The 27,480-nt window shown below is 56.1% G+C and overlaps 1 protein-coding gene across 1 annotated transcript; it reads right to left on the bottom strand.

Moving 5' to 3' along the window:
* Nucleotides 1-743: 743 nt before the first annotated feature.
* Nucleotides 744-27,480, bottom strand: LOC121484770 (scavenger receptor cysteine-rich domain-containing protein SCART1-like). The gene is made up of 19 exons (XM_041744440.1): nucleotides 27,475-27,480; nucleotides 26,837-27,052; nucleotides 26,107-26,179; nucleotides 25,648-25,743; nucleotides 12,280-13,614; nucleotides 11,385-11,702; nucleotides 10,765-11,070; nucleotides 10,371-10,685; nucleotides 9,828-10,136; nucleotides 6,020-6,334; nucleotides 5,800-5,865; nucleotides 5,410-5,724; nucleotides 5,181-5,228; nucleotides 4,621-4,758; nucleotides 3,991-4,197; nucleotides 3,189-3,255; nucleotides 1,788-1,907; nucleotides 1,525-1,657; nucleotides 744-1,010 (listed from the first exon to the last, which is right to left on the bottom strand). Exons 1-19 carry the CDS (start codon nucleotides 27,478-27,480, stop codon nucleotides 744-746), a joined length of 4,650 nt encoding a protein of 1,549 aa, XP_041600374.1.

Consider the following 27,480-nt stretch of genomic DNA (forward strand, 5'->3'; position numbering starts at 1 on the left):
CCTTAAGCCCGGGGCGTGACCCCAGGGTCCCGGGATCGAGTCCCGCATCCAGCTCCCTGCATGGGGCCTGCTCCTCCCTCCGCCTGTGTCTCTGCCTCTCTCTCTCTCTCTCTCTCTCTCTCTCTGTGTCTATCACAAATGAATAATCAAATATTACAAAAAAAAAAAAAGAAGCCAGTTAACCCGGTCCTAATCCACACATGTGGGTTGAACTGTGTGCCCTGAAAAGACACGCTCACGTCTTGTTTTCTTTAAGGTGTTATTTATTTATTTGACAGAGAGAATGAGGACGCGTGTGAGCAGGGGAGCAGTGGGGGGGGGGAGCAAATCCCCCACCGAGCAGGGGCCCGACGTGGGGGCTACCCCAGGACCCTGGGACGGTGACTGAGCCCCAGACGCCCCAGCATATGTTCAAGTCTGAACACAAGAGCCTTTGCACGTGGCCTTTGGAGATGGGTCACCGCAGATGTGCAGCCGAGGTGAGGCCCTGCCACATTGGGGTGGGCCCTGACCCCCCTGACTGGGGTCCTGATGAGAGACCCCGGCCGTGGATGCAGGGGAAGCCAGGGGCCGGTGGAGACGACACTGGAGCCGAGCGTCCATGAGCCACGTGTCAGGATCGCCGTGAACACAGACGCGGGACGCCACGGGGACCCTCCCACGGGCTCAGACAGGGAGGGTGACCCGCGCCAGGGCTCAGGGGTGGAGCCTCGACCCCTGGGTGGCGCCCGGTGTCTGTGGTTTTAAGCCAGCAGGGTGCGGACCCTACGGCGGCCACCGCGGGGAGTGGGTCCTGTCCCGCAGGAGCTGTGGCCGTGGGCCCGCGGTCGTCGGCCTCGGGGGAAGGACGTCAGCAGGGGCCACGGGGAAGGGGTCGGCGGCCCACGACCCCCGAGGAGCTCCAAGGGTCCTGAGCTGCTGCTCGGGGCGGTGGGCGGGCAGGTCAGCAGCGCAGAGTCTGGGTCCCCGGAGCCCCGGAGCGAGCTGTGGGCTGTGCGCCGACGCTTTGTCTGCGTGGGAAACAGCTCTGGTGCCGGCAGGGCCCCTGCCCACGGCTGCACTGTCGCTCTGCCTGGGTCAGGCCGCCCGCCCCGTTTGTGCAAGTGACAGGCTCGTCCCCAGGCCCCAGGGGCTCGTGGCCCAGGGTCAGGCCTCGGCCCTCCCCCCACTCCACAGTCGGCCCCTGAGTCGCCCAAGTCGTCAGGGCCACGGCCCCTCTGCTCCCTGGGCAGCTCTGGGAAGGCCCCCCTCAGGCCTGCACCGGCCAAGCTTCCTCTTGGACACAAAGCCCGGGCGCCCCGCAGGAGTGGGCCGGGGCGGGTGGCCCCCGGGGCTGCTCCGTCCCTCCTCGTACCACCTCGCAGGAGTGAGAAGGGCACAGCCGGGGTGGGGAGGTCTGGTGGGGCTGCCTGTGACCCCAGCGCCGCCCTGCCTCTTGCACGAGCCCCGTGCGCCCCGCGGTGCAGGAGCCAGGACGCTGTCCCCTCCAGCCTCGTCAGGGCTGGGTCCTGGCGGTGTCCTCACTCCGGAAACACGTTCAGTCCAGCACGGTGTGCGGCCGGCCTGGCCCCGCAGAGGCAGGAGGGCCTGCCCAGCCCCCAGGCTGTCCGTGTGTTCGGGTGGGACACGACGGATGGGGGGCCCGCAGCCCGCAGTCCTGGAGGCAGATCCGGGGAGGGGGGAGCCCACCTGGGTCCTCACGAGAGGCAGGCGTAGGGCGCTCTCTGGAGTCTCTTCCAAAGGCAGCGACCCGACTGGTGCGGGCTCCGGGGCCACAGCCTCCTCACCTTCCAGAGACCGACACCCCGAGCTTGGATCTCGAGGCGGCAGGGTGATGGGACGGCCTAGAAACCTCTGTGGCCGTGGTCAGCGACCGCAAGCGGCACACAGCCCTCTGAGAGCGCGGCCTCTCGGAAAAGCAGCCACACGTGCCACCCGCCAGGAGCCAACACCCCGGCAGGCCCGCGTGCGGACCCAGGCCGACAGGCAGGTGCACGCCCCGTGGGACACACGCGGGACACAGGCCGAGCACCCCGGGCCCCGCGCTTGGAGCTCACGCCTCGGGGTCCGGACAGACACGTCCTCCCGGACATACACCCGGAGGCTGAGGGGTTCGCTTCTGAGCGCACAAGTGTTTCCATTCTCTTTCTTGGTTCCAGGAGTTTTTAAACTTGCAATAATAAATGTGTATTATTTTATAAACAGAATAAGATCAATAGGGGTTGCTTTCCGGGAGATTTGCCGCCGACCAGCATCTGGGGGGCCGCCCGGGTTTCCAGAGTGGGAGGCGTGGAGAGTCTGGAGGGAGAGGCCAGGAGGGCCCGCGGGGCAGCAGTCTGGGCACCCCGCGAACCACAGCCCGGCCTAGCACCAGAGACGCCCCACCAGCACCCCACAGACAGCCTGGGGGGGCCAGCAGGTGGGGTGCACGGCCGTGGGGCACAGTCTGGGCACAGCAGGTGCAGACAGGTGGCCAGAGGGATGAGCTCCGCGCCTCCTCCGAGTCCTTGGGCCCTGTGCACCCCCCCACCGGCCCACTCTGCTCCCCACGGTCTCCCGGGTCCCCTGTCATGCTCAGACCCCCACCCCACCTCCCGCAACTCACTTGTCTCCTCTAGACCCCAGGGACCCACTCCTGGGCTACACCCTCCCCACACCCCTGTCCCTGGGATGTCCAGTGTGGCGGTAGGGAGGGGGTGGTCGGGGTGGGGGGGGTCGGGGGGAGTCCAGGTGGGGGTGATCAAGGTGGGGGTGTGGTCGGGAGGGGTCGGGGTGGGGGTGATCAAGGTGAGGGTGTGGTCGGGAGGGGGTGTGGTCGGGGTGGGGGCGATGGGGAGAGGGTGGTCAGGGAGGGGGTGGTCGAGGAAGGGTTGTGGTCAGGGTGAGGTGCACTGGGGATGGGTGCCATCAGGGTGGGGTGAGGCCGGGGTGGGGGAGCCCATACACCGCTGGCTCCCCCATGATCCCCCGCCGGCGTGGGGGGACTTCCAGGAGCAGGTGGGTGCAGAGCGCAGAAAGCCCGGGCTCTGAGGAATGTCTCTGAGCTGAATTAATGCACAAAGGAGTGACTCCAAAGGGACTTTAATGGCATCTGCTTTTGAAATGAGGACAGTGAAAGCCGCCAGGGCGGGGGCTCGCTGCCCACTGTGGTCCCACTGACGACCCCACGGCCAGCTCCCTGTCCTCACCGCCTCGGGCGGGATGCGTCGTCCGTCTCAGCCGGGGCTCCGGGGCCGCGGCCAGAAGGGGCCACACCTGCGTTAGAGAGACAGGTGCATCGAGCCCGTGGCTCAGGGCCCCACGCCTTCTGGGCCCTCGTGGGTCACTGCACAGGGTGAGCCAGGGTCACAACGTGTCCCCCCGCCTCCCCGCTCAGGACAGTGGCCCAGGGTCACAGTGCGTCCCCCCCACCTGCCCAGGACGGTGGCCCAGGGTCACAGCGCGTCCCCCCCACCTGCCCAGGACGGTGGCCCAGGGTCACAGCGCGTCCCCCCCACCTGCCCAGGACGGTGGCCCAGGGTCACAGCGCGTCCCCCCCACCTGCCCAGGACGGTGGCCCAGGGTCACAGCGCGTCCCCCCCACCTGCCCAGGACGGTGGCCCAGGGTCACAGCGCGTCTCCCCCACCTGCCCAGGACAGTGGCGCAGGGTCACAGCACATCCCCCCCACATGCTCAGTACCCCCCATCATAGCCACCAGGACAAGGTGCTAGAACCTGGGAGCAGCCAGAAGAAGAAACCCGAAGAAAACCCCAGGACCCTTCCTAACTCCACATCCACCCGCAGGAAGATTCCAGCCTCTGGGGCAACTTTGAAGGGACGGCCGAGCCTCCTAACGAGCAAGCCTGTGACGCTGGACTGAGAGGCATGGACACACGGACAGGTGGCTCTCGGGGTCTTTAAATGTAGGCGCTGGCCAGAGCAGAGCCGCGGGCGTAGGAGCAGTAGAGCAGGAACAGCGCGACAGACGCCCAGGCACAGAGGTGCACACCCGTGGGGCTCAGGGGCGCCGGCTCCTCCTCCTCCTCCTCCTCGTCCTCGTCCTCGGCGCCCAGCACCGGCTCCCCAGCGTCATCATACTCCTCCTCCAGGGCCGGGGTCCCGGACACTGTGGGTCCCTCGCCTTGGTCCGCCATGGGGACGGCGCCGATGTCCTCATAAACGCCTTCTGAGGGCAGACTCCCCCACATCCTGGAACCTGCGAAGGCCACAGCTCAGCCGTCCAGCAGACGCACTACCCCTGCCGCGCCCGCCCGCCGGCCCATGGGTGCCCTACAGTAGCCTGGCCCCTCTGTTGCAGCCGCACGCGACAGCGACACACCAGCACCAGGGCACCAGGGCACCAGGGCCGCCCGGCTCCAGCCCATGCGCCGCACAAGGCATCGGGAGCCCATGGGGGCCCCTCAGCAGCTGAGCAGGGATGGGGTCCCCCGACCCTGTAACTCATAGGCCCTAGAGTAGCACCGAGGAGTCACCACACGGTGGGGTCCAGGTGGGACCCGGCTCGCTGAGCGGGTCCCAGGACAGGAAAGGCCACGATGGGCTGGGTCTCAGAGCACGCCCCCGCCTACCCCGCCTACCCCCAGAGCCCCGTGTAGACCTCCCGGCCACTGCCACCTACCCCTGCGGGCTCTCCTGCCGCGGTACCACTGCACCCCCAGGACCAGGGAGACGGCCACCAGGAGGGTGCCAAGGACGAAGCAAAGCATCATGGGCAGGTTCCCAGCCTTGAGGGCAGGCGGATGGGCCAGGGGGGCTCCTGTGGGGACAGTGACAGGCGGGGTCTCCCCTGCGTGCCCATGTGCCTGGGGTATTGTGACCTTGGGCCTGGACCACCCGAGGCGCTCAGAGTGGGGGAGGCCCCCAAAGGACAGATGGGCCTTGCGCTCCTCCCCCAGAGGTGGCCCTGAGGTCATGGGGCAGAGGTCAGGAGAGAGCGGCAAGGGAGGGTGGGGGCCAGGAGGAAGGCCACACTGTTCCCGGGTCAGAACCCCCAGCTGGTATGAAAGCGACTCCAGAGTAGGGGCTGGGAGGGCCTGGGCTGCGGCCCGGGCATCCCGAGGGGCTGAGGGGGGCCTCAGCGCCCACGGGAGACTCCCCAGCGCCCCTGTGAGCCAACGCAGGGCCCCAGGCGGGGCCACACAGGAGGGCGTGAGCCGAGCCTGAGCGAGAGCAGCCTACCTGGTGTGTGCGCCAGAGCGGGCGGCAGGGCCGGGGGTCCCCTGTCACCTGCAAGAGAAGGGGAGCGGCCTGAGGTGAGGGGAGCAGCGCAGGCCCCAGCCGGACCTCGCAGCCCGAGCCCGACGCGCACAGAAGAGCCACCGGGGCAGCCCCCAGTGGGCACCCCTCCCGGCGGCCACCCTGGCCCCCAGCCAACCTGCCACCGCCTGTCCCGCCACCGCCCACTCACGGGAGCAGCGCACGCCCGCGTCCTCCTTGTGGCCGCAGTCTCCGAGTCCCCAGGGCTCCGCGGGGCAGCTCCACAGGGACGCCTCGCTGCCCCGGCACCCCACCTCATCCAGCCACACGGGCCCCGAGCCCGGCCCGAAGGTAGCTCCTGTGGGTGCATCCACGGCCGGCCCGCAGCCCAGCTGGCGGCACACGACCTCCGCGTCTGCCAGGTCCCAGGAATCGTCACACACGGTGCCCCAGGAGCCGGCGTGCCAGAGCTCCACACGGCCTGAGCAGCCGTCCTCGCCCCCACGCACACGCAGCACGGCCTCCCCTGGGAAAGGGGGCTGTGGTCACTGCAGGGCGGGACCAAGGTGAGGAGCGGACAGGGGGGCGAGCAGAGGGGTACCTGGGCAGCTGTGGGTGGACGAGCAGTTGAGGGGCTCCCCGGAATCCTGCATCATCTTCTCTGACACTCCTGTAGGATTTCACAGTCACCATCCCATGTAAATGCTCTGGGAAGCTACTGAATGAAGTTTGTAGAGCCCACGGGACCCTCCCCGGGCCCTGAGTCATGGAGCGAGGGCAGCCCCTGAAGGTGGCTTGTTCCTGAACCTGCAGGGTCCCACCTGCACAGGTGATCCAGGCCTCCTCTCCAGGGGCACAAGACTGCGGGTGCCACGGCGCCGAGGGGCACTGCCACAGCGTAGAGTTTCTCAGCCTGCGGCACTCGATGTTGTCCACCCAGGAGGGGCCCGAGCCAGTGGGGACCGGCCTGTTCTCCAGCCAGCCCTGCTCCCCACAGCCCAGCTGCTTGCAGATGATGGACATGGAGATGTCCTGCAGGGCGTTACTGCACACGGCGCCCCACGTGCCGTTGTAGAACACGTCCAGCCACCCAGCACAGCGCTGGGTGCCACCTCGCAGCCTCAGAGCCACTGACTCTGGAAGACAAGAGCACTCGGGCCAGGGGACATCTCTGAAGGCCAAAGTCAGAGTGTCCCAGCACCAAGATCAATGCCACTCAGGGGCATCCGACCCGGGAGCCCCTGTGTGAACCTTAAATCGGTTGTGCATCCCCATGACAATGTCCCACCCCAGAGATGCAGGGGGCGCTTAACCTCAGGTGACCAGGGTTAATCCCCAAATGAAACATCTTAGCAGGTGTCAGTAATTGTCCAGAAATCCATCCTTGGAAACCATTCAAAACACAGAAATAATCCAAGTGCTAAATGAAAAAACTACACAACCAAGAATTCTTTATCCAGCAAAGCAGTCATCCAAAATACGAGGAGAGATAAAAAGCTTCCAGGACAGACAGAAACTAAAAGAATTTGTGATCACTAAACCAGCCCTGCAAGGAATATTAAAAAGAGATCCTTTAAATTAAGAGAGAGCCCAAGAGTACGACAGACCAGGAAGAAACAGAGACTTTATAGGTAATAATACAGTGACACTAAATTCATAACTTTCAATAGTTACTCTGAATGTCGATGGGCCAAATGGCCCAATCAAAAGACACGGGGGTGTCAAACTGGATTTTAAAAAAGACCCATTGATATGCTGTCTGCAAGAGACTCATTTTATGTGTTTTTTTTTTAAGATTTTATTTATTTATGAGTCAGAGAGAGAGAGAGGCAGAGAGAGAAGTAGGCTCCATGCAGGGAGCCTGATGTAGGACTCGATCCCAGGACTCCGGGATCACGCCCTGGGCCAAAGGCAGATGCTAAACCTCTGAGCCATCCAGGCCTCCCAAGAGACTCATTTTAGACCAAAGACACCTCCAGGTCCAAAGTGAGGGAGTGGAAAACCATACGTCGTGCTAATGGTCCTCAAAAGAAAGCAGTGGTAGCAACCCTCGTATCAGACAAATTAGATTATAAACCAAAGACTGTGATAAGAGATGAAGAACGGCACTATTTCATAATAAAAGGGTCTATCCAACAAGAAGGTCTAAAAATTGTAAATATTTATGCCCCTAACATGGGAGCAGCCAATTACATCAACCAATCAAACACAAAATTAAAGAAGCACATAAAAGAAGAAGAAGAAGAAGAAAAGAAGAAGAAGAAGAAGAAGAAGAAGAAGAAGAAGAAGAAGAAGAAGAAGAAGATGATGATCAATAATAATGAAATAACATAAAATAATAATAAAATAGAGGACGTTAACACCACTTTCACTGCAAAGGACAGAAACAGAAGAAACTCCAACCACAGTTCAGGTGTAGTGACCTGAAGGGACCCCTGCACCCCAGTGTTCACAGCAGCCAGGCCCACAACAGCCCAACTGTGGCAAGACCCTTAATCACAGGAAACAAACTGAGGGTCGCTGAGGTCGGGGTGGGGGTTCCTGGGGGGCGGGCAGGAAGGAGGGCGTGGGATGGCATGAGCACCGGGTGTCATAGGCAACTGATGAATCACTGAACGCTACCTATACACTAATTAATTGAATTTAAATTGTTGAAAAACCAAATATAGAACAATCCTTGTGTACTAGATGATCAACTTAGCGGTGACTATAAAAAATTTAAAAATTAAAAAAAAAAAACAGGAATGAGCACAGAATTCCATGTTCAGAGACAACATCAGCCCTGGCTGGTCATGGCCCGAACATCATCAAGTTACCCTCAAGTGGGGCAACTCCGACCACAGGGAGACGTATTAAGGAGACTACGATATCACCCATAATAAAGCACAGGAAACTCTTCAAAATTATACGAGTCCATGATACATCAAAAATATGTCTACAGGATAAGTGGAGAAAGTAGGATACGAATTGCATATGACAGGGTCATAACAAATTAAAATTTAAATAAGCTTTTAAAAGACACTCAAGGGCAGCCCCGGTGGCGCAGCGGTTCGGTGCTGCCTGCAGCCAGGGGTGTGATCCTGGGGACCCGGGATCGAGTCCCATGTCGGGCTCCCTGCATGGAGCCTGCTTCTCCCTCTGCCTGTGTCTCTGCCTCTTTCTCTCTGTCTATGAATAAATAAATAAAATCTTTAAAAAATATAAAAATAAAAAAATAAAAGACACTCGAAAGGGGATCCCTGGGTGGCCCAGCGGTTTAGCGCCTGCCTTTGGCCCAGGGCGTGATCCCAGGGTCCTGGGATCGAGTCCCACATCAGGCTCCCTGCATGGAGCCTGCTTCTCCCTCCTCCTGTCTCTGTCTCTATCCCTCTCTCTCTCTCTCTCTCTCTCTCTGTGACTATCATAAATAAATAAAAATAAAAAAAATTTTTTAAAATATATATAAAAAAAAGACACTCGAAGGAAGTGCATCCATGATAGGTGACCAGAGTGGCCACCAAGATCTCCTGCCTGCACCCACACCCCTGGAATCCGGGTTGGCCCTGGGACGTCAGCCAACTGAGCAAACAGTCTGAGGGTGACCACAGCCGTTCTGGGCCTGGGGAGCCCCCGCACCTCGCTGGCCTCTGCTCTCGACTCCGGAACGCTGCTGCCATGCGGAGTGGCCGCAGCAACAGGGCCCCCCGCCCCCCGCAGCCGAGGCCCCTCAGTCAGCAAGGGAGCACTGCCGCGGGAGCCCATAAGGCGAGCCAGCCAAGCTGAGAAGGGAGTCCAGCAAGAGCGGTGCTGCACCCGGCAAAACAATGACGCGCACACCTACGGTCTCTGGAGCCCCTCCCCCAAAAACAATAAATAAAAGCGACAGGGAAGAGCTAAAATAATGAGGCCACAGGTCATGTTGGAAGACACGCAATTGCAACAGAGCCATCCTCTGAGACAAAGCAGAGGAAAACTTTCCTAAAGCAAAACCAGGACTGGAAGGGATGAAAGAAGCCACAGTGAATGCTCGGCTCCTCCGTGGGGGGCAGCCCCAGCAGACCCCCAGGGCTCACACCCCCAATAAGGCACCACTGTCACCCAAGAAGGCCACACCCCCGCGAGGGCAATGCAGAGAGCGTCCCACAGCATGAGCTAAGACACAAAGACGTTCAAACACCACCTGCAAAGCCCTGGACAAAGCCCAGCCACACTGAAATAGGGGTCCCAAGAGTTTGAGACAGAGACCCTCCCACTCACTGTGAGGTGAGCCTGTGAGCAGGGGTGACAGACCCCAGGCAGAGCTGGTCCAGCCCGCCCGGGCCCCGGCCCCCTCCCCCGCAGGTGAGACACCCCAGGAAGAGCTGGCCAGGCCCCCAGTACCTCTGAGCAGACCTGCCCCCCTCAAGGTGTCCTCCCCAGGTGAGAGACCCCAGGCAGGGCTGGCCCGGCTACCCCCCCCCCCGCACCTCCGAGCACACCCGGGACCCAGGAGCCCGCGGGACACCCCCCCCCAGGCCGTGTAAAGGTGCTGGGCCCCCGGCATCGCTGCAGCAGGAGCCCCCAGGCCCGCAGGCGAGGCGGGGGCTCCGGGGAGGGACAGCGCGACCCCCCCCCCCCCCCGCGGCCCCGGACACGCTCCACGGGACGGACCTGAGCAGACGACGCCGGCGTCCTCCTTGTGCCCGCAGCCCTGCGCACCCCCCGACGGGCACCGCCACAGCGCGGACTCGTGGCCGCTGCAGCGCAGCTCCCGCATCCAGATGCGGCCGGAGCCGGCCCCGAAGGGCGCGGCCCCCAGGGCGCGGAGGGCGTGGCCGCAGCCCAGCTGCCCGCAGACCACCTGGGCGTCGCGCAGGTCCCAGCCGTCGTCACACACGGTGCCCCACGCGCCCCCGAGCAGCACCTCCACGCGCCCCGCGCAGCGGTGGGGCCCCCCCGCCAGCCGCACGCGACGGCTCCCTGCGGAGAAGCGGGTCACGGCGGGGAGGGGGTCGGGGGTGCCCTGGGTCGGGGGTGCGCCCCGGGTCGGGGTCGGGGGCGCCCTGGGGGGGGGGGCTGGGTCGGGGCGCCCTGGGTCGGGGGCTGCACCCCGGGTCGGGGTTAGCGGCGCCCTGGGTCAGGGGGTGCGCCCCGGGTCGGGGTCGGGGGCGCCCTGGGTCGGGCGGGCGGGGGGCGGGGCCGGGACCCACTCACCCGAGCACACCACGCCCGCGTCCCGGGAGGCGCCCGGGGGCACCAGCGCGGACCTGGACACGTTGCACTGGGTCAGGCGGGTCTCGGTGCCCCGACAGCGCGCGCGGCTCAGCCCCACGGGGAGCGCGCGGCTCGGGGGGGGCGCGTCGTAGGCCCGGTGGGCCCGGCCACAGCCCAGCTGCGCACACACCACGGCGGCGGCGCGCAGGTCCCACGCGGCGTCCAGGACGCGGCCCCACGCGCCGTCCAGGGAGACCTCCGCGCGGCCGTCGCAGCGGCTGTGTCCGCCCCTGAGCCGCAGGGCGTGCGGGAGACCTGGGGGCAGGGAGGCCGCTCGGGGTCGCGGGGGGCGCCTGCTTCCCGCGGAAGCCCCAGGGCGCCGGCGCCCACTCACCTGAGCACACGGCGGCCGCCGCGCTCCCCGGGGCGCAAGCCCGGTTGCCCAGGGTGCTCACGGGGCAGTGCCACAGGTAGGGCTCTGTGCCCGCGCAGTGGAAGGCGTCAGGCCAGATGCCCACGTCCCCGGTCCCAAAGTGGCCTCCGGGGGGCGTGGCCTCCGCGCTGCCACAGTTGAGCTGGTGGCACAGGACGGTGGCATCCGCTAAGTCCCAGTGGGCGGCGCAGACGGGCGCCCAGGCCCCCTGCACCTGCAGCTCCACGCGCCCCTCACAGCCGCCGCTGCCGTTCACCAGCCGGAACTCTGAGGAGCGCAGGGGGTGTCAGCGTCCCCGCTGCCCCTCCAGGCCCCGGGTCTTGGTGGTGGCCCCAGAGCTGTGCCCTTCCCTGACCAGCTCCCTGCCCACGGCCTCCGTGCCGGGTCCCACCTCTGCGCACCTGTGCCTGCCGTGGGGGGCAGCCGGGGGGCACCGTACACCCCTCCCCTTCCCTCCACCCGCAGGAACACCCCCCCTCCGGGCAGGAGGCTCCCTTAGGAACCCAGCTTAGAGCCCGCAGGGGGAGTGAGCACGCAGCTGGCAGGGGAGGGGCAGGGCTGAGCGTCAGGGCCCTCCCGGCCCGCCTCACCTGAGCACCTGAGCCCAGCATCGCGGCGGTGCCCGCACTGGTGCCCAGGCCCCCGAGGGCAGTGGAACAGCAGAGACTCGTTGCCCGCACAACGGAAGGCCTCGGTCCACACGGGCCCAGAGCCGGGGCCGAAGTGTGCACCGCCGGGGGCCCACACCGCCGAGCCGCACTGCAGCTCCCGGCACACCACATGGGCCGTGGCCTGGTCCAGGTCAGCGTCACAGACGGTGCCCCAGGTCAGGCCCCGCCTCACCTCCAGACGCCCGGCACAGGGGTGCTCGCCACCCTCCAAGCGGGCTTCCACGTGTCCTGGGAGGACACACAGCCTCAGGATGAGTGTCCGCTGGGGACACTGCGGCCACGGCCCGGACCACGGACCAAGGGGCAGACCGCCTGTGAGGGCAGCGGGCCACAAGGCCTGGGCAGGGGTACAGCAGGGGCCCGTGCACCCCGCACCCAGAATGGAGCAGGGGTCCCTGTCACTTCCTGAGGGCAGAGGGCAGAGTCACCTCCTCCAGGAGCCCACCTGGAGGTGTCACAGCCTCTGCCCGCCCGGGCGGTGGCCTCCAGGCCCCGTGTGCCCCTGCAGGCCAGGCCCAGGCACCCAGGAGGGCGGCCTTCCTGCTTCCCGGGGCTCGGGCAGGACCCAGGAGGGCCACCTCTTTTGGCCATCTGAGACGGGACTGCGAGGAGGCCGGCAGCAGCCCCTGACGCGCGCTGCACGGGCAACAGCCCCGGCCCGCGGCCCCTGAGCCAGGGCCGGCACACGCGGGCACCCACTGGGTGAGGCACCGCCTGGGCCCCTGTGCTCCCGCCTGGGCCTCTGCCGGGCTCCACAGCTTTCCGGCCTCTCCCCTCTCCCAGGTGCCCGGGGGGACGGCCTCACCTGAGCACACCACCTCGGCGTCCTGCTGGAAGTCGCAGCCGCCGCGGAGATTGTTGTTGAGTCTGCAGTTTCGAATGGTGGGCTCGGTGCCCTGGCACGTCATGTACCGGCTGCTGCCAGCCGCGGCCCGTCGGGGGGCCTGCAGCGCCCGCCCGCAGCCCAGCTCCCCGCAGAACACTGTGGCCTCCTCCTCGTGCAGGCCGCACAGGCGGTCCACGCCGTTCACGTTCCTGATCTCGGGGAGCCCAGCGCAGGGGCTGCGGCCCTTGACCAGCCGGATCTCCCGAAAAGTGCCGTCTGGGGAGCACAGGCCACGGGACCGAGGTGGGGACACTGCCGCCCTGTGGCCTGCCTCCAGGACCAGCCTGCCCGGGGCCACGACGGTCCCTGCCCCGGGGCCGAGACTGAGACCAGCCCTGCTCCTTCCAGGGGTCAGCGCAGCGCTGACAGGGGTCCTTCCTGAGCAGTCACAGGGGTCCTGCCGCTCCCAGGGCCCCCCACCCAGAGCATCCCCGCTCACCGGGGCCTGTGCCTGACTTGGAGACCGTGTGGTGACCCAGGAGCCTGCGTGTTCCGCCAACGGGGCCCCTGAACCCCGGAGTGGGCCGGCTTCAGGCACAGGCTGCTGGGGCACAGGCCCGGAGGCAGCGGGAGACCCTGCAGGGGACCTCCCAGGGATAGCATCCGCCAGGCCGAGACACCGAAGGCGGAGGGGGCCCGGCCGGCTCTGGGGCACAGGGGGGCGCCCGCCCCGCCTGTCTGGTTCCTGCCCCCCACGTTCCACAATCGCCGTTTCCCGAGTCTGTTCACTGCGTCCCCCTGGGAGAGAACAAGCTCGGGCGGCGGCACTTCTGTCCAGTTCCGTCCCAGCCGCACCCTCTGCACGAAGAGCGCCTCGCGAGCAGCACTTGGTGGCTGGGAAGGACAGGAGCCCTAACCGAAGGGCGGAAGGGGTCTGGTCCCCACGGTCCCCCCAGCGGGCCTGCTCCCTGCGCGAGCCCTCCTGCGCCCACTTACTTGCGCACAGGGCCACCACCACCCACTCGTGAGGGCAAGCGGTCTGCGTCCAGGCCCCGAGGCTGCAGTCCCAGAAGGAGGGCTCGTCACCCCTGCAGGACACGTTGTGCAGCCGGGGCCGCAGCGTCTCCCCGAGCAGCGGGACGTACTTGGGGGCGCCCACGGCGGGCCCGCAGCCCAGCTGCCTGCAGACCACGGATGCCTCCGCCAACGTCCACTCCTGGTTGCACACGTGTCCCCACTCCCCGTCGCGTCCGACCAGCACCACTCCATCGCAGGGGCTGTGTCTGTACCCCAGCCGCAGGTGCGGCGGCCCACCTGCAGCAGGACGGAAGGACAGGCCGGCCTCAGAGGCGCGCCGGGGGTAGAGGCAGGCCCGGCCTGTCCCAGGGCTCACAGTCCAGAAAGGTGAAGGGTGGGGTCACACAGAGCCCCGCCCCGCAGCCCTTTGCCCCCGTGCACAGCCCGGTCCCCCACAGCCTCTGCTCCGCCAACCCTCTGGGGCCCCTCGATGTGGGTCACCCCCCCCAGGCAAGGAAGTCCCCTGGGCTGGCCCTTCCCACCACCCTGCTCCACCGCCCGATCACCATCTCCCCGCTTCCTGCAGAGGCCCTGCGGCCCCGACTCACACCCCACCTCTCTCCGTGCCCTGCTCACCCCTACCCACCCACCTGGGCCGCACCTTCCCTTCCACTTCCGCTCTCCAAGCCGGACTCCTCAGGTCTCGGGGTCTCAGCAGCTTCCTAGACCCCAGCCAGTGGGCCCAGTCCACAGGACCACCGAGGTGTCCCTGAACCCCTCCTAGGCCTCTGCCCCCTGGTCTGTCCTGCACTGCCCCTCCCGCCTCCATCCTCACAACCCCCCTCCGGGGCTGGTGCTGGAGAAACACAACAGCAGCCACAGAGGAGTCTACATCCCGGCCTGGGCCACCCCACACCACCTCCAGGGCCCATCCCGGACCCACAGAGGGAGGAGACAGGGGCAGACTCCCCACACAGGGCCAGAGGAAGGCATGGCCCTTGACCCGCCCCTCTTGCCGACACCTGAGCATCTCCACTGATCCCCAGCACCCTCCCCAGAGCCTCCTCATCGCCTTCCCACCACGCTTCTCTGGACATAGATGTGCGTGGCTGTCTGCATCTTTAAGATGAAACGGGATGCCCTCCAGCTTGCACACTGCCCACAAATGCCTGCCACTACCGCCCGGGGCGCCCCTGCTCCAGCTCTGGGGTCACTGGGCTGGGCCCTGTATCACCAGCAGTTTCCAGGGCACTGGACACTGCTACCCTCTCCTGTGACCCTGCCCAACACATGCACACATGCACACCCGGGCTCTCACACACTCTGCCACACCCAGTCCGAGGCCGCGTGCCACGGTGTGCCGTGCCCCCCAGGGGCTGCTCTTTCACTACCAGCCTTTCCATGCTGTTCCCTCTGGGAGAACAGCTTCCTGCCCACGATTCTGGACCCAGCAGCACCCCACGCCCCTGTGCCCCCCACCTTGCTATTGTAGCTCCCCGGAACTGTGGCTCTCTTCCTTGCCCCAGCCCGAGCTGAAGGTCACCCTCACTGCCAGGTACAGCCGGCTTTCCTGCCTCCCGCCAGCCCAGCCCCAGGGACAGGAGATGGAGCAGCCGCTCAGCAGATGCATCAGCATCTCCTGTCCATGGGGGTCACTGGGACCAGACACTAGCCATGTCCCCTCATTCCATCCACTCTCTGACCCAGACCTGCACCCCAGGTTCACCCTGGAGTTAGAGCTACTCAGTCGTTAGAGCAAGCGTCTCCAGAGGTACACGCTTAGGATGCCACATCTCTCCTGTCCCAGGACGACCCATCCACCTCTGGGCTGAGCAAGAGCCAGAGAGACACCCCAGGGTCCCAGGCTCTTCACACCTGCTGCCTTCAGAAGCTCCCGTGGATGAAGGAAGGAAGTACTTACCAATGGGGGCTGCCTCGAGAGTGAGGAGAAGGGTCCCCAGTCCCAAGGGCCAGAAAACTGCCTTCATGGCCCTGTGATCCCCAGGGCCCAGCCAGCTCCTGCCGCCCAACTGATGCAATGGCAGACAGTACAGTCCAAAATCAGATATACAGAAGTAGGAGCCACCAATGGCCTCCAGGGGCCAATGGGGACAGTGAGGGCCTTTCCAGAATGTACCAAGGGTCTGTCTCTCTATCTCTAAGCAGAGCAACCAATGGCCTTGGCAGCCCTGAGCTTTGCCAGATATCAGGGAGGGGCCCAGGCTGTGGGTTTCCTCCCACACTGGTAACTGCTGACAGGGTAGCTTGACTCAGACCCCACAGTCAGGCAGGTGGGCCAGTCTGCCCACAGCCACAGCAGCAACAAAGCCCTCCACCCAGCCCCAGAGGCTTTGGCTCCCCACCACAGACAGTGACACAGTGACACCAGACTTCTGGGGATCAGCAGGGACTGAGTGGAAGCCCCACAGCACCAGAAGAATGAGACAGGCCAGGGCAGCCTTGAAAGGCCCCTAAAAACTGTCATTGGAACTAAAGCCACAAAAAGATAGAACCTACACGGTGAACCTAAACAGGGTGACTGCAAGAGTGTCCTAACATCACAGTCCAGAATACAAGTGAAAATCACGCATCATCTGAAAAATCAGGAAAACAACAGATGATCAAATGCAATGAACTGACACAAGATGAAGTTGATCTGCAAGGATTTTTAAAGACCCGTCATAAAAATGCTTCCACAATATATTAAAAACTCTTTTGAAACAAATGGAAAAAAATAGAAAATCTCAGCAAAGAAATAGAAGTTATAAAAAATGAATTACTGGTGAGGATATGGAAAAACTGGCACATTCATTGGAAAATGGTGCAGTCACTTTGGAAGACAGTTCGGCAGTTATTCAGTGTTAGACATAGAGGTACTCTGCGACCCAGCAATTCCACTCCAGCTACGTATCAAAGAGAAATTATTATGTCCACACGAAAACCGGTACATAAACATTCATAGCAGCAATGTTCATAATAAAAAAAAAAAACAGAAACAAACCAGATGTACATCAGTTGATGAACGGATAAACAAAATGTGGTCTATCCACAGCACAGAACGATATTCAGCCACTGAAGGGACAGAGGCTCTGACACCTGCAACAATGGAATGAACCGTGACAGCATCGTGCTAAGTGAGGCTTGTCAGACACAAGAGACCACCTGTGTGACTCCACTTATAGAAAATATCCTGATTGGGCAAATCCATAGACAGAGAAAGTGAATCGGGTTGCCAGGAGCTGGAAGGAGGAGAAAATTGGAAGCGACTGCTAATAGGTATGGGGTTTCCTTCGAGAGAGATGAAAATGTTCTGAAATCAGCCAGTGGTGATTGTTGTATAATTCTGAGTATACTAAAAACTACTCGGTGATACGCTTTTAAAGGATACATTTGGTGTATGAATTATATTGTCAATAAAGCTGTTATTCTTTTTTTTAAGATTTTGTTTATTTATTTATTCATGAGAGACCCAGAGAGAGAGAGAGGCAGAGACACAGGCAGAGGGAGAAGCAGGCTCCATGCAGGGAGCCTGACGTGGGACTGGATCCCGGGTCTCCAGGATCACACCCCGGGTTGAAGGCGGTGTTAAACCACTGAGCCACCCGGGCTACCCAAAGCTATTATTCTTTTAAAGAACCAAATGGAAATTATAGAATTAAAAATATAATAGCTGAAGTTTTTTTAAAACTCACTAAATAGGGGCACCTGGGTGGCTCAGTCTGTTAAGCATCTGCCTTCAGCTCAGGTCATGATCTCAGGGTCCTGGGATCGAGTCCCACATCTGCTTCCTGCTCAGCAGGGAGTCTGCTTCTGCTTCTCCCTCTGCCCCTCCCCCCACTCTCTTTCAAATAAATAAATAAAACCTTAAAAACACCCTCACTAAATGGACTCAAGAGTAGAATGGAAATGCCAGAGGTTAGCATCAGTCAAATTGAAGACAAATACATAGAATTTATATAATGTAAACAGCAGAGAAAAAATAGACAAAAAATTAATACAGAGGCCTCTGGGACAATAAGAAAAGAGCTAATATTTCCATCACTGAAGATCTGGAAAGGAAAGGAGAGAAAAGAATGTGAAGAAACAATGTCTGCAAACTTCCCAAGACATAAACTTAGAGATACAGGAATCTGAGTAAATTCCAAACCGGGAAAATCCAAAGAAATTCACACCAAACCATATAATAATTAAAATTCTGAAAACTAAAGATTTTTAAAAAAACTAAAAGCAGCCAAAGAAAAATGACACATTATCTATAAAGGAAAACCAATTTGAATAACAGCAAATTTCTCATCTGAAATGGAGGCCAGCAGGTAACAGGAGACCAGTTTTTAAGTGCTGAAAGAGAGGAGTGTTAAGCCTGCGTTCTGCATCTGTGAAACCATCCTGCAGAAATTAGGGGAATAAAGACATCCTCAAATGAAGGAAAACAAGAGAATTTCTTGCTAGCAGACATACTGTTACATATGGTTAAGAAAACCCTCCAAACAGAAAGCAAATGATAAAAAGCTGGGACTTCCAGAAAGGAAAGAGGAACAGTGAAATGGTTAAAAGTAGAGGGACCATAATAGACTATCCTTCACTTTGTGAATTTCTTTGATCACATTTTATGTTATAACACTACCCGAAGTGGTGCTCAGTGAGTACAGAGGATAATTCCAGATGGTTCTGTGTTTAAGATGGATGGGAAAAAAAAAAAAAACTAAATATAAGTAAGGTTTCTATATTTCACTTGAAGTGGTATAATGGCAACACCAGAAGGCTTTAGTATATAAGTATATATACATATATATAACTGTTTATATATATGAAATTGTTAACTGTTATATACATAACATATATAATATAGTATTATATAGTATAGTCTTGTATATGTTATATATAAGGTAACCAATAAGAAAATTATACAAAACTCAAAAACACTATAAATACATCAAAACAGAAAGCTGTTAACATAACTCAGAGGGAGAGAAGGAAAAAAAGAAGCAGATACATGAGAAACAGGGGGAACAAACAGAAACCAAAATGCAAATGGCAGATATAAGCCCTAACACACTAATAATAATTTAAATGTAAATCTTCTAAATATACAAATTAGAAGACAGATGTTGACAAAGTGAATTTTTAAAAATGATCCAAATATATGTTGTTGTTTTTTTTTTTTAAAAAAAAAAGATATTTTATGGGAGCATTAATCAATAAAAGTGGGAGTGGCTATATTGCTATCAGAGAAAGATTCCAGATAAAAGAAAATTACTAGGAAGAATGGGGAATGTTACATAATAATAAAAAGGATGAACACACCACAAAGAACAATCCTAAATGTGTATGCACCAAACTACAGAAGTTCAAAATATATGAAGCAAAAATGGATAAAACTGAAAAAAGAAATAGACAAATCCACAATTCTGATTGGAGACTTCAAGATGCCACTCACAGCAATTGACAGAATTACTGGAGAGAAAATCCACAAGGTCTGGAGGAACTGAACACCATCAACCAACAGGATCGAATCCACATTTGCAGAACACTCACACAACAGCAGAGGAATACACATTTGTTTCACACCCACCGGACATTCACCAAAATTGACTATATCCTAGGTCATAAAACAAACCTTAACAAACTTAAAAGAATTTAAATCATACAGAATATGTTTTCTGACATAATAGAACCAAACAAGGACTCATTAACAGGAAGACAACAGAAAAATCTGCAAACACTTGAAAATTAAACGTGCTTCAAAATAATCCATGGGCCAATGATGAAGTCTCAAAGGAAATTTTAAAAACACAAAGAAGTGAATGAAAATGAAAACTACATGTCAGTATTTGTGGGATGCAGCTAAAGTAATGCTAAGAGGGAAGTTCTTAGCGCTTAATACTTACATAACAGGAAAGATCTCAAACCTATAAGCTAAACTGCCATCTCAAAAATCTAAATAAAGCCAAAGTATGCATAAAGAAAGAAATAATAAAGATAAAATCAGAAATCGATGAAGTCAAAAACAGGAAAACAATTTTTAAAAATTAATAAAACAAAAAGCTGGTTTTTTTGAAAGAAAAATAAAATTAATAAAACTCTAGCAAGATCGACAAAAGTTACAAATGACCCAAATCGATACCTAGAATAGAAAAAGTGATATCTTGAACACCCAACAGCCACTAGATGGATAACAGGGAGGGGCGCCTGGATGGCTCCAAGGTCGAGCATCTGCCTTTGGCCCAGGGCGTGATCCTGAGGTCCTGGGATCGAGTCCCACATCAGGCTCCCTAGTGGAAGCCTGCTTCTCCCTCTGTATGTGTTTCTGCCTCTCAGGTCTCTCATTAATAAATAAATAAAATCTTTAAAAAAAAAAAAAAGGTTAAGAGGGAAATCCTATAGACTTTATTTTTTTATTTTTTTTATTTTTTTTATTGGAGTTCAATTTGCCAACATATAGCATAATACCCAGTGCTCACCCCGTCAGGTGCCCCCCTCAGTGCCCGTCACCCAGTCACCCCCACCCCCCGCCCACCTCCCCTTCCACTAACCCTTGTTCGTTTCCCAGAGTTAGGGGTCTCTCATGTTCCGTCACCCTCACTGGTATTTCCCACTCATTTTCCCTCCTTTCGCCTTTAATCTCTTTCACTATTTTTTATATTCCCCAAACGAATGAGACCATATAATGTTTGTCCTTCTCTGACTGACTTACTTTACTCAGCATCATACCCTCCAGTTCCATCCACGTCGAAGCACATGGTGGGTATTTGTTGTTTCTAATGGCTGAGGGATATCCCACTGTATACATAGACCACAGCTTCTTGATCCATCATCTGTTGGACACCGAGGCTCCTTCCACAGTGTGGCTACTATGGACGCTGCTGCTGTGAACATCGGGGTGCAGGTGTCCCGGCGTTTCCCTGCATCTGTATCTTTGGGGTAAATCCCCAGCAGTGCAATTGCTGGGTCGTAGGGTAGCTCCATTTCTAACTCTTTGAGGAACCTCCACACGGTTTCCCAGAGTGGCTGCACCAGGTCACATTCCCACCAACAGTGCAGGAGGCTCCCCTTTCCCCACATCCTCTCCAACATTTGTGGTTTCCTGCCTTGTTAATTTTCCCCATTCTCACTGGGGTGAGGTGGGATCTCAGTGTGGTTTGGATCTGTATTTCCCTGGTGGCCCGTGATGCGGAGCACGTTCCCATGTGCTTGGTGGCCATGCCTATGTCTTCCTCGGTGAAATGTCTGTTCATGTCTTCTGCCCGTTTCATGATTGGATTGTTTGTTTCTCTGCTGTTGAGTTTAATAAGTTCTTTATAGATCTTGGATACCAGCCCTTCATCTGATAGGTCGTTTGCAAATATCTTCCCCCATTCTGCAGGTTGTCTTGTAGTTTTGTGGACTGTTTCTTTTGCTGTGCAGAAGCTTTTTATCTTGATGAAGTCCCAATAGTTCATTTTTTGCTTTCATGGATGTATCTTGCAAGAAGTTGCTGTGGCCAAGTTCAAGAAGGGTGTTGCCTTTGTTCTCCTCTAGGATTTTGATAGATTCTTGTCTCACATTTAGATCTTTCATCCATTTTGAGTTTCCCTTTGCATGCGGTGTGAGAGAATGATCTAGTTTCATTCTTCTGCATGTGGATGTCCAATTTTCCCAGCACCGTTTATTGAAGAGACTGTCTTTTCTCCAGTGGGTAGTCTTTCCTGCTTTATCGAATATTACTTGACCATAAAGTTCAGGGTCCACTTCTGGGTTCTCTATTCTGTTCCATTGACCTATGTGTCTGTTTTTGTGCCAGTACCACACTGTCTTGATGACCACAGCTTTGTAGTACAACCTGAAATCTGGCATTGTGATGCCCCCGGCTATGGTTTTCTTTTTTAAAATTCCCCTGGCTATTCGGGGTCTTTTCTGATTCCACACAAATCTTAAAATAATTTGTTCCAATTCTCTGAAGAAAGTCCATGGTAGGGATCCCTGGGTGGCGCAGCGGTTTGGTGCCTGCCTTTGGCCCAGGGCGCGATCCTGGAGACCCGGGATCGAGTCCCACATCGGGCTCCCGGTGCATGGAGCCTGCTTCTCCCTCTGCCTATGTCTCTGCGCCTCTCTCTCTCTCTCTCTCTCTCTCTCTCTCTCTGTGACTATCATAAAAAAAAAAAATTAAAAAAAAAAGAAAGTCCATGGTATTTTGATAGGGATTGCATTAAACATGTAAATTGCCCTGGGTAACATTGACATTTTCACAATATAAATTCTTCTAATCCATGAACATGGAATATTTTTCCATCTCTTTATGTCTTCCTCAATTTCTTTCAGAAGTTCTATAGTTTTTAGGGTATAGATCCTTTACCTCTTTGGTTAGGTTCATTCCTAGGTATCTTACGCTTTTGGGTGCAATTGTAAATGGGATTGACTCCTTAATTTCTCTTTCTTCAGTCTCATTGTTAGTGTATAGAAATGCCATTGATTTCTGGGCATTGATTTTGTATCCTGACATGCTGCCAAATTGCTGTATGAGTTCTAGCAATCTTGGGGTGGAGGCTTTTGGGTTTTCTATGTAGAGTATCATGTCATCGGTGAAGAGGGAGAGTTTGACTTCTTCTTTGCCAATTTGAATGCCTTTAATGTCTTTTTGTTGTCTGATTGCTGAGGCTAGGACTTCCAGTACTATGTTGAATAGCAGTGGTGAGAGTGGACATCCCTGTCTTGTTCCTGATATTAGGGGAAATGCTCCCACTGTTTCCCCATTGAGAATGATATTTGCTGTGGGCTTTTTGTAGATGGCTTTTAAGATGCTGAGGAATATTCCCTCTATACCGACATTCTGAAGAGTTTTGATCAGAAATGGATGCTGTATTTTTTACAGACAACTCTAAACTCATAAAATTGACAGCTTCAAAGAGATGGACCAATTCCCTGAAAACCACAAACTACTGAAACTCAGCCTGATGAAAGAGATAACTAAAACTAGAAAAGAAACTAAGTTTTCACAATCAAAATGCTTCTGAATCCAGAGTTCTCACGGTTACAACTGACATTTACAGACCAACAAGGGAAGGAGGCTAAAGGACCCACGCGGGGTGGATAAGAGGTGGAGATGTCAGTAAGATCTTGGGTTCAGCTTAATGTGGGTACAGATGGCTGCATACAGAAATGTTACATGTGTGTGTATTTCTCCACAGATGTGTGCATAGATGTGCACGTACATACATGTGTTTCTTTGTTCTGCCAGCTGAGAAGGCCTGGAAGCAGTAGTGCCCCAGTAGCAATGAGCACACCCAGCGCCCAGATCTTGGTGTCTAACATCATCCTCAGTAAAAGGAACCAGGAGTCCTGGGAGAAGTGGCTGATTCTAAGACTGGGGTTGGAAACATGTAAGGTGGGTCTGGAGCATCAAATAATGTCAGAAAGTAAAGAAGTGATCAAAAACAAACCATAAGAGAAAATTGAAAACACTGATGATGAGGTATGCGAAAGGTGCATAGGGCCTGACTGAAGGAGTCCCAAAGACCAAAGCTGGAACAATTTGTGCAATGATCAGTCAATATTGGCTTATAACCCAAAGGGTAAAATGCAGATCCATGAGTCATCCTGACATAGGAATGACTGAATAAAGGGGGAGAAGGGACACACTTCCCATGCAGAAGAATTCCAAGTGATTTGTTTACATACTCTGCTTTCAAGGAACGAGTGCATAAACTCCCACTCCTTAGGGGCGGGCCTAATGTCTTCCTCAAAGAGTGAAGTATAGAAAGGAGAGATAAATGGAAAAAAACTTGACAAACACAATTCAGCCGTGTGATCGAGGTCAACACCAACAATCCTACACCATCTTGATATGTGTACCCTTAATCATATGGGATGAAAATGGTACTTCGCCTCTGTGATCTGCCTCCAAAAAAACTGTAACTATGATCTAATGGGAAGATCATAGAAATTCCTGTGGGGATAAAAGGGGATCTTACAAAATCCCCGAGCATACTCTTTTAAAACTGTCAAGGTCACCAAAACCAAGAAAAGTATGAGAAACCACCATGGCCAAGAGGAACCTCAGGAGACATGCCAACCTAATGTAACATGGTGCCCTAGATGGGATCCTAAGACCGGGAAAGGACATTAGATAAAAACTAAGGAAATATGAATAAACTATGAACTTTTGTTTATAGTAATATGTCAATATTCATTCATTAATTGTAGCAAATATACCATATTAATGTAAGATGTTAAGGACAATAAAACTGTGTGTGGGGTGTCTGTACTAGCTTCTCTATTTTTGTGCAAATCTAAAACTGTTCTAAAAAATAAAGTCTAAAAATTCCGGAAAAAAAGAAATTTCTAGGCCAAGATGTTTCCACTAGAGAATTTTACCAGATATTTAAAAAAGAATACACCAATTTCACACAATCTCTTCTAAAAATAAAAGAAGATGGAATCCTTCCCAACTCACTTTATAAGACAAGAATTATCCTGAAACTATAACCAGAGAGAGCACTGCAAATGAAAACCACAGACCAGTCAGTATCTCTCATGACTTCAGATGCAGGATCCTCAACAAAACTTCGTCAACATAAACCAATATATAAAAAAATTAATGCACTATGACTAAGTGGATTTATTCCAGGCATGCAAGACTGGTTCAATATTGAAAATTGATCATCCTGGGCTGCCCGGGTGGCTCAGCGGTTTAGCACTGCCTTCAGCCCCGGGTGTGATCCTGGGGTCCCGGGATCAAGTCCCACGTCAGGCTCCCTGCATGGAGCCTGCTTCTCCCTCCTCCTGTGTCTCTGCCTCTCTCTCTCTCTCTCTCTGTGTGTGTGTGTGTCTCTCATGAATAAATAAACAAATAAAACCTTTAAAAAAAATCAATCCTTGTCATTCATCCCATCAATAGGCAAAAGAGAACAAATGTTATGATCATATTAAATGTACCGAAAAAGCATTTGACAAAATTCACACCCCTTTCAGGATAAATAAAAAACCCTCAGAAAACTAGGAATCTACCAAAATCCTCTGCAATTAACATCATCCTTACTGATGAAAGGCTGAGCGTCCTCCTCTATGGTCGGGAATAGCGCGGGGAGGCCCACTCCCACCACCCACACTCAACATAGCCCGGGAAGTTCCAGCCAGCACAGCAAGACAAGAGAAAGAACTAAAAGTATACATATCAGAAAGAAATAACAAATATCTCTATTTACAGATGACATAATTATTCATGCATAAAATCCCAAGAAGTCTACAAAAAGAAAAGTCCAAGAAGTAAAAGGTGGATTTAATAAGATCATAGGATTAAACACAAAAATCAGATACATTTCTACAGTAACAATGAACAGATGGAGCCCTCAATAAAAAAAAAATTCAATATAATTTATAATTTCTTCAAAGAAATGAACTCAACCTAACCCTCAGCTCTTACACAAAAACTGATTCAAAAATAATAATGGGGGGTCCCTGGGGAGCTCAGTGATTGAGCATCTCCCTTCTGCTCAGGGCGTGATCTTGGGGGTCCAGGATCGAGTCCCACGTTGGGCTCCTTCCCCGAGAGCCTGCTTCTCCCTCTGCCTGTGTCTCTGCCTCTCTCTCTGTCTCTCATGAATAAATAAAATATATTTTTTTAAATGACGGGCCTAACTATAAAACCTCTAGGAAAAAAAATGACATTCTTAATTTGACATCAAAAGCAAAATTCTACAAAAAGTTAAAGCGGACCTTGTAAAATTTTAAAATCGTGGCTTTGCGAGAGTATCGTGACAATACTTATACACTAGGAGAAAATATTTCCAAATCACATTAGATGCAAGACTTGCATTCAAGTATTTTTTTTAACTCTAAAAACTCAATATGAAAATATATTCAATTAGAAAATGGGAACGCGTAGTCATTTCACCAAAGAGGACATACAGAAGGGTCATATGAGGACATGAGAAGATGCTCCGCTTCGTTAGCAGTTAAGTACATGCAAACTGAAAACACAAGTATCGCCAGGAACCACCAGAACAGCTCTTCTAAAAATTAGTGGTCAGGGGGATCTCTGGGTGGCTCAGCGGTTTGGCGCCTGCCTTCAGCCCAGGGCGCGATCCTGGAGTCCCGGGATCGAGTCCCACGTCAGGCTCCTGGCATGGAGCCTGCTTCTCCCTCCTCCTGTGTCTCTGCCTCTCTCTCTCTCTCTCTCATAAATAAATAAATAAATAAATAAATAAATAAATAAATAAATAAATATCTTTAATAAAAATAAAAATTAGTGGTCATCTCGGGTGCTGGCAAAAAGTCAAGAAACTAAGTCACTCCTGCGTGGCCGGTGGCAGGACACACGGCCGTTCCCTCTGACCCACCAAGCAGACTCGCCACCTGACGCGGCCACTGCAGTGTCGGGCATTGACCCCAGAGCCAAAAACGTGGCGTAGCTGTTGGCCCCCAAGTTGGGTGAACCCCAGGGAAAGTCGGCTGGACGTAAAGGCACCTCAAAAGGGCCCGTGCTGCATGGGCCCACTTGTATGACGTTTCTGAGTTAAGAGCAAAGAGCCTGGGGTAGGGGTGTGGGCCGGAGGGGGGACTGCAGGGTGGCACCAGGGAGACGCGAGATCCCCGGGTGCTCACCTGAGGGTGCACGCATGATGACACCGAGAGTCACTCAGACACACGAGTGAGGACATGCACAACCGGTGGGATCTGAAACGGCGCTGCGGGCCGCAGTCTGGGACCGCCGTAAACCACCCCGTGCCCGCCCAGGGCATCCCTGGACGAGCCCTGTGGCCACCGGGCACGGGCGGGGGCGCGGGGGTCCGGGCAGGAGCTCGGGCAGCTCACCGAGGGCTCCCCGCGTGCCCGCGCCGTCCTCACCACCGCCGCACGCACACGTTTCTAGGACACGCACACGAACCTGTGGTGGCGGAAAGCAGGTCAGTGGCCGCGGAGAGGGGGGCGCGGGAGGGGCAGGAAGGAGGAGGCCTCGGGGGCTCGGAAACGCACATCCTGCTCACCCCGTAAGGGTGTCGGGGTGCATGCAGGGGCCGAAGCCCCCCAGGCCGTACACCCCCAGCGTGTGTCATTAACTGTCGTCATTTGTACCTCAATAATGCTGCGCGGTTTTTAAGGTCTTATTTATTTATTCGCGAGAGACACAGAGAGAGGCAGCGACCCAGGCAGAGGGAGAGGCAGGCTCCACGCAGGGACCTCAGCAAAGTCTAAGGAAGGAAATAAAATACGCCGAGTTCATGGGTCAGCAGCCTCGGTCTTGCAAAGACATAACATTTCCCCAAATTAACCACTGAAGGGGGGAGCCCTGACCTGACAAAGCGACTCTAAAATTCACAGGGACCCGCCTGGGCGGCGGCAGTCAGCAGGTCAGGCCCATGCGTGTCTCAGGGCCGCCAGCCACGGGGACAGTAGAGCTCGGCCAGGAGGGGACTCTGCTCCCCGCAGGCCCGGCACAGGCGGCAGGAGGGTGAGGAGGGGTGAGGGTGAGGGCGCTCCGGGCTGCCACGGGAGGGGGGAGGGGGAGGGTGCAGGTGTGGCCCCGGGGCTGGACCTTCCTTGCCTCCATCTCGGGGACAGGAGGCTGCGGCCAGTATCCCTGCTCAGCCAGGAAAGGCGGAAAGGCGGAAAGGGGTAGAGGCCCCAGGCCCGTGGCTAGAGGTGAGGCCTGTGGGGGGGGTGGCGAGGGGGGCAGGAAGCCGAGCCCCTGAGGCCCTGCCCCTCGGCTCTGGTCCGAGAGGAAGCCTGCCTGGGGGAGGCCGGGGACAGCCGGGGGACCCTGCAGGGACGGGGTGGACGCTGACCCTGGGGGGCAGGGCGGGGCAGGTGCTGGGCACCCCTGAGGTGGGCCGGGGGCCGCGGGTGACCCGAGGATTGGGCAGGAAGGACCCGGATCTCCAAATCCTGCAGTCAGGGCGGAGGCCCCACCTCGGATGTGAGGCTTCCCTGAAGAAAATCTCCAACCCCCCCGCGGCAATCAGCAACCCAGCAGGAGCCCAGCAGCCCTGGGGGGGAGGCCATAGCCTGGGGGGGACACGGTCTGCGGGGGGGGGGGGGGGGGACACGGCCTTTGGGAGCCGCCGGCGGGGGGCCGTGGTGCCAGGCTCCTGAAGGTGGGGGAGGGGTGAGGCCCAGCCTCACGCCCCACGGAGCCCACATGCCTGCCGCAGTGAGGCCCAGGGAGGGGGGGGGTGGACTCACGTCCAT

This window comes from Vulpes lagopus, chromosome 2 (assembly GCF_018345385.1).
Source record: "Vulpes lagopus strain Blue_001 chromosome 2, ASM1834538v1, whole genome shotgun sequence".
Classification (NCBI taxonomy): Eukaryota; Metazoa; Chordata; class Mammalia; order Carnivora; family Canidae; genus Vulpes; species Vulpes lagopus.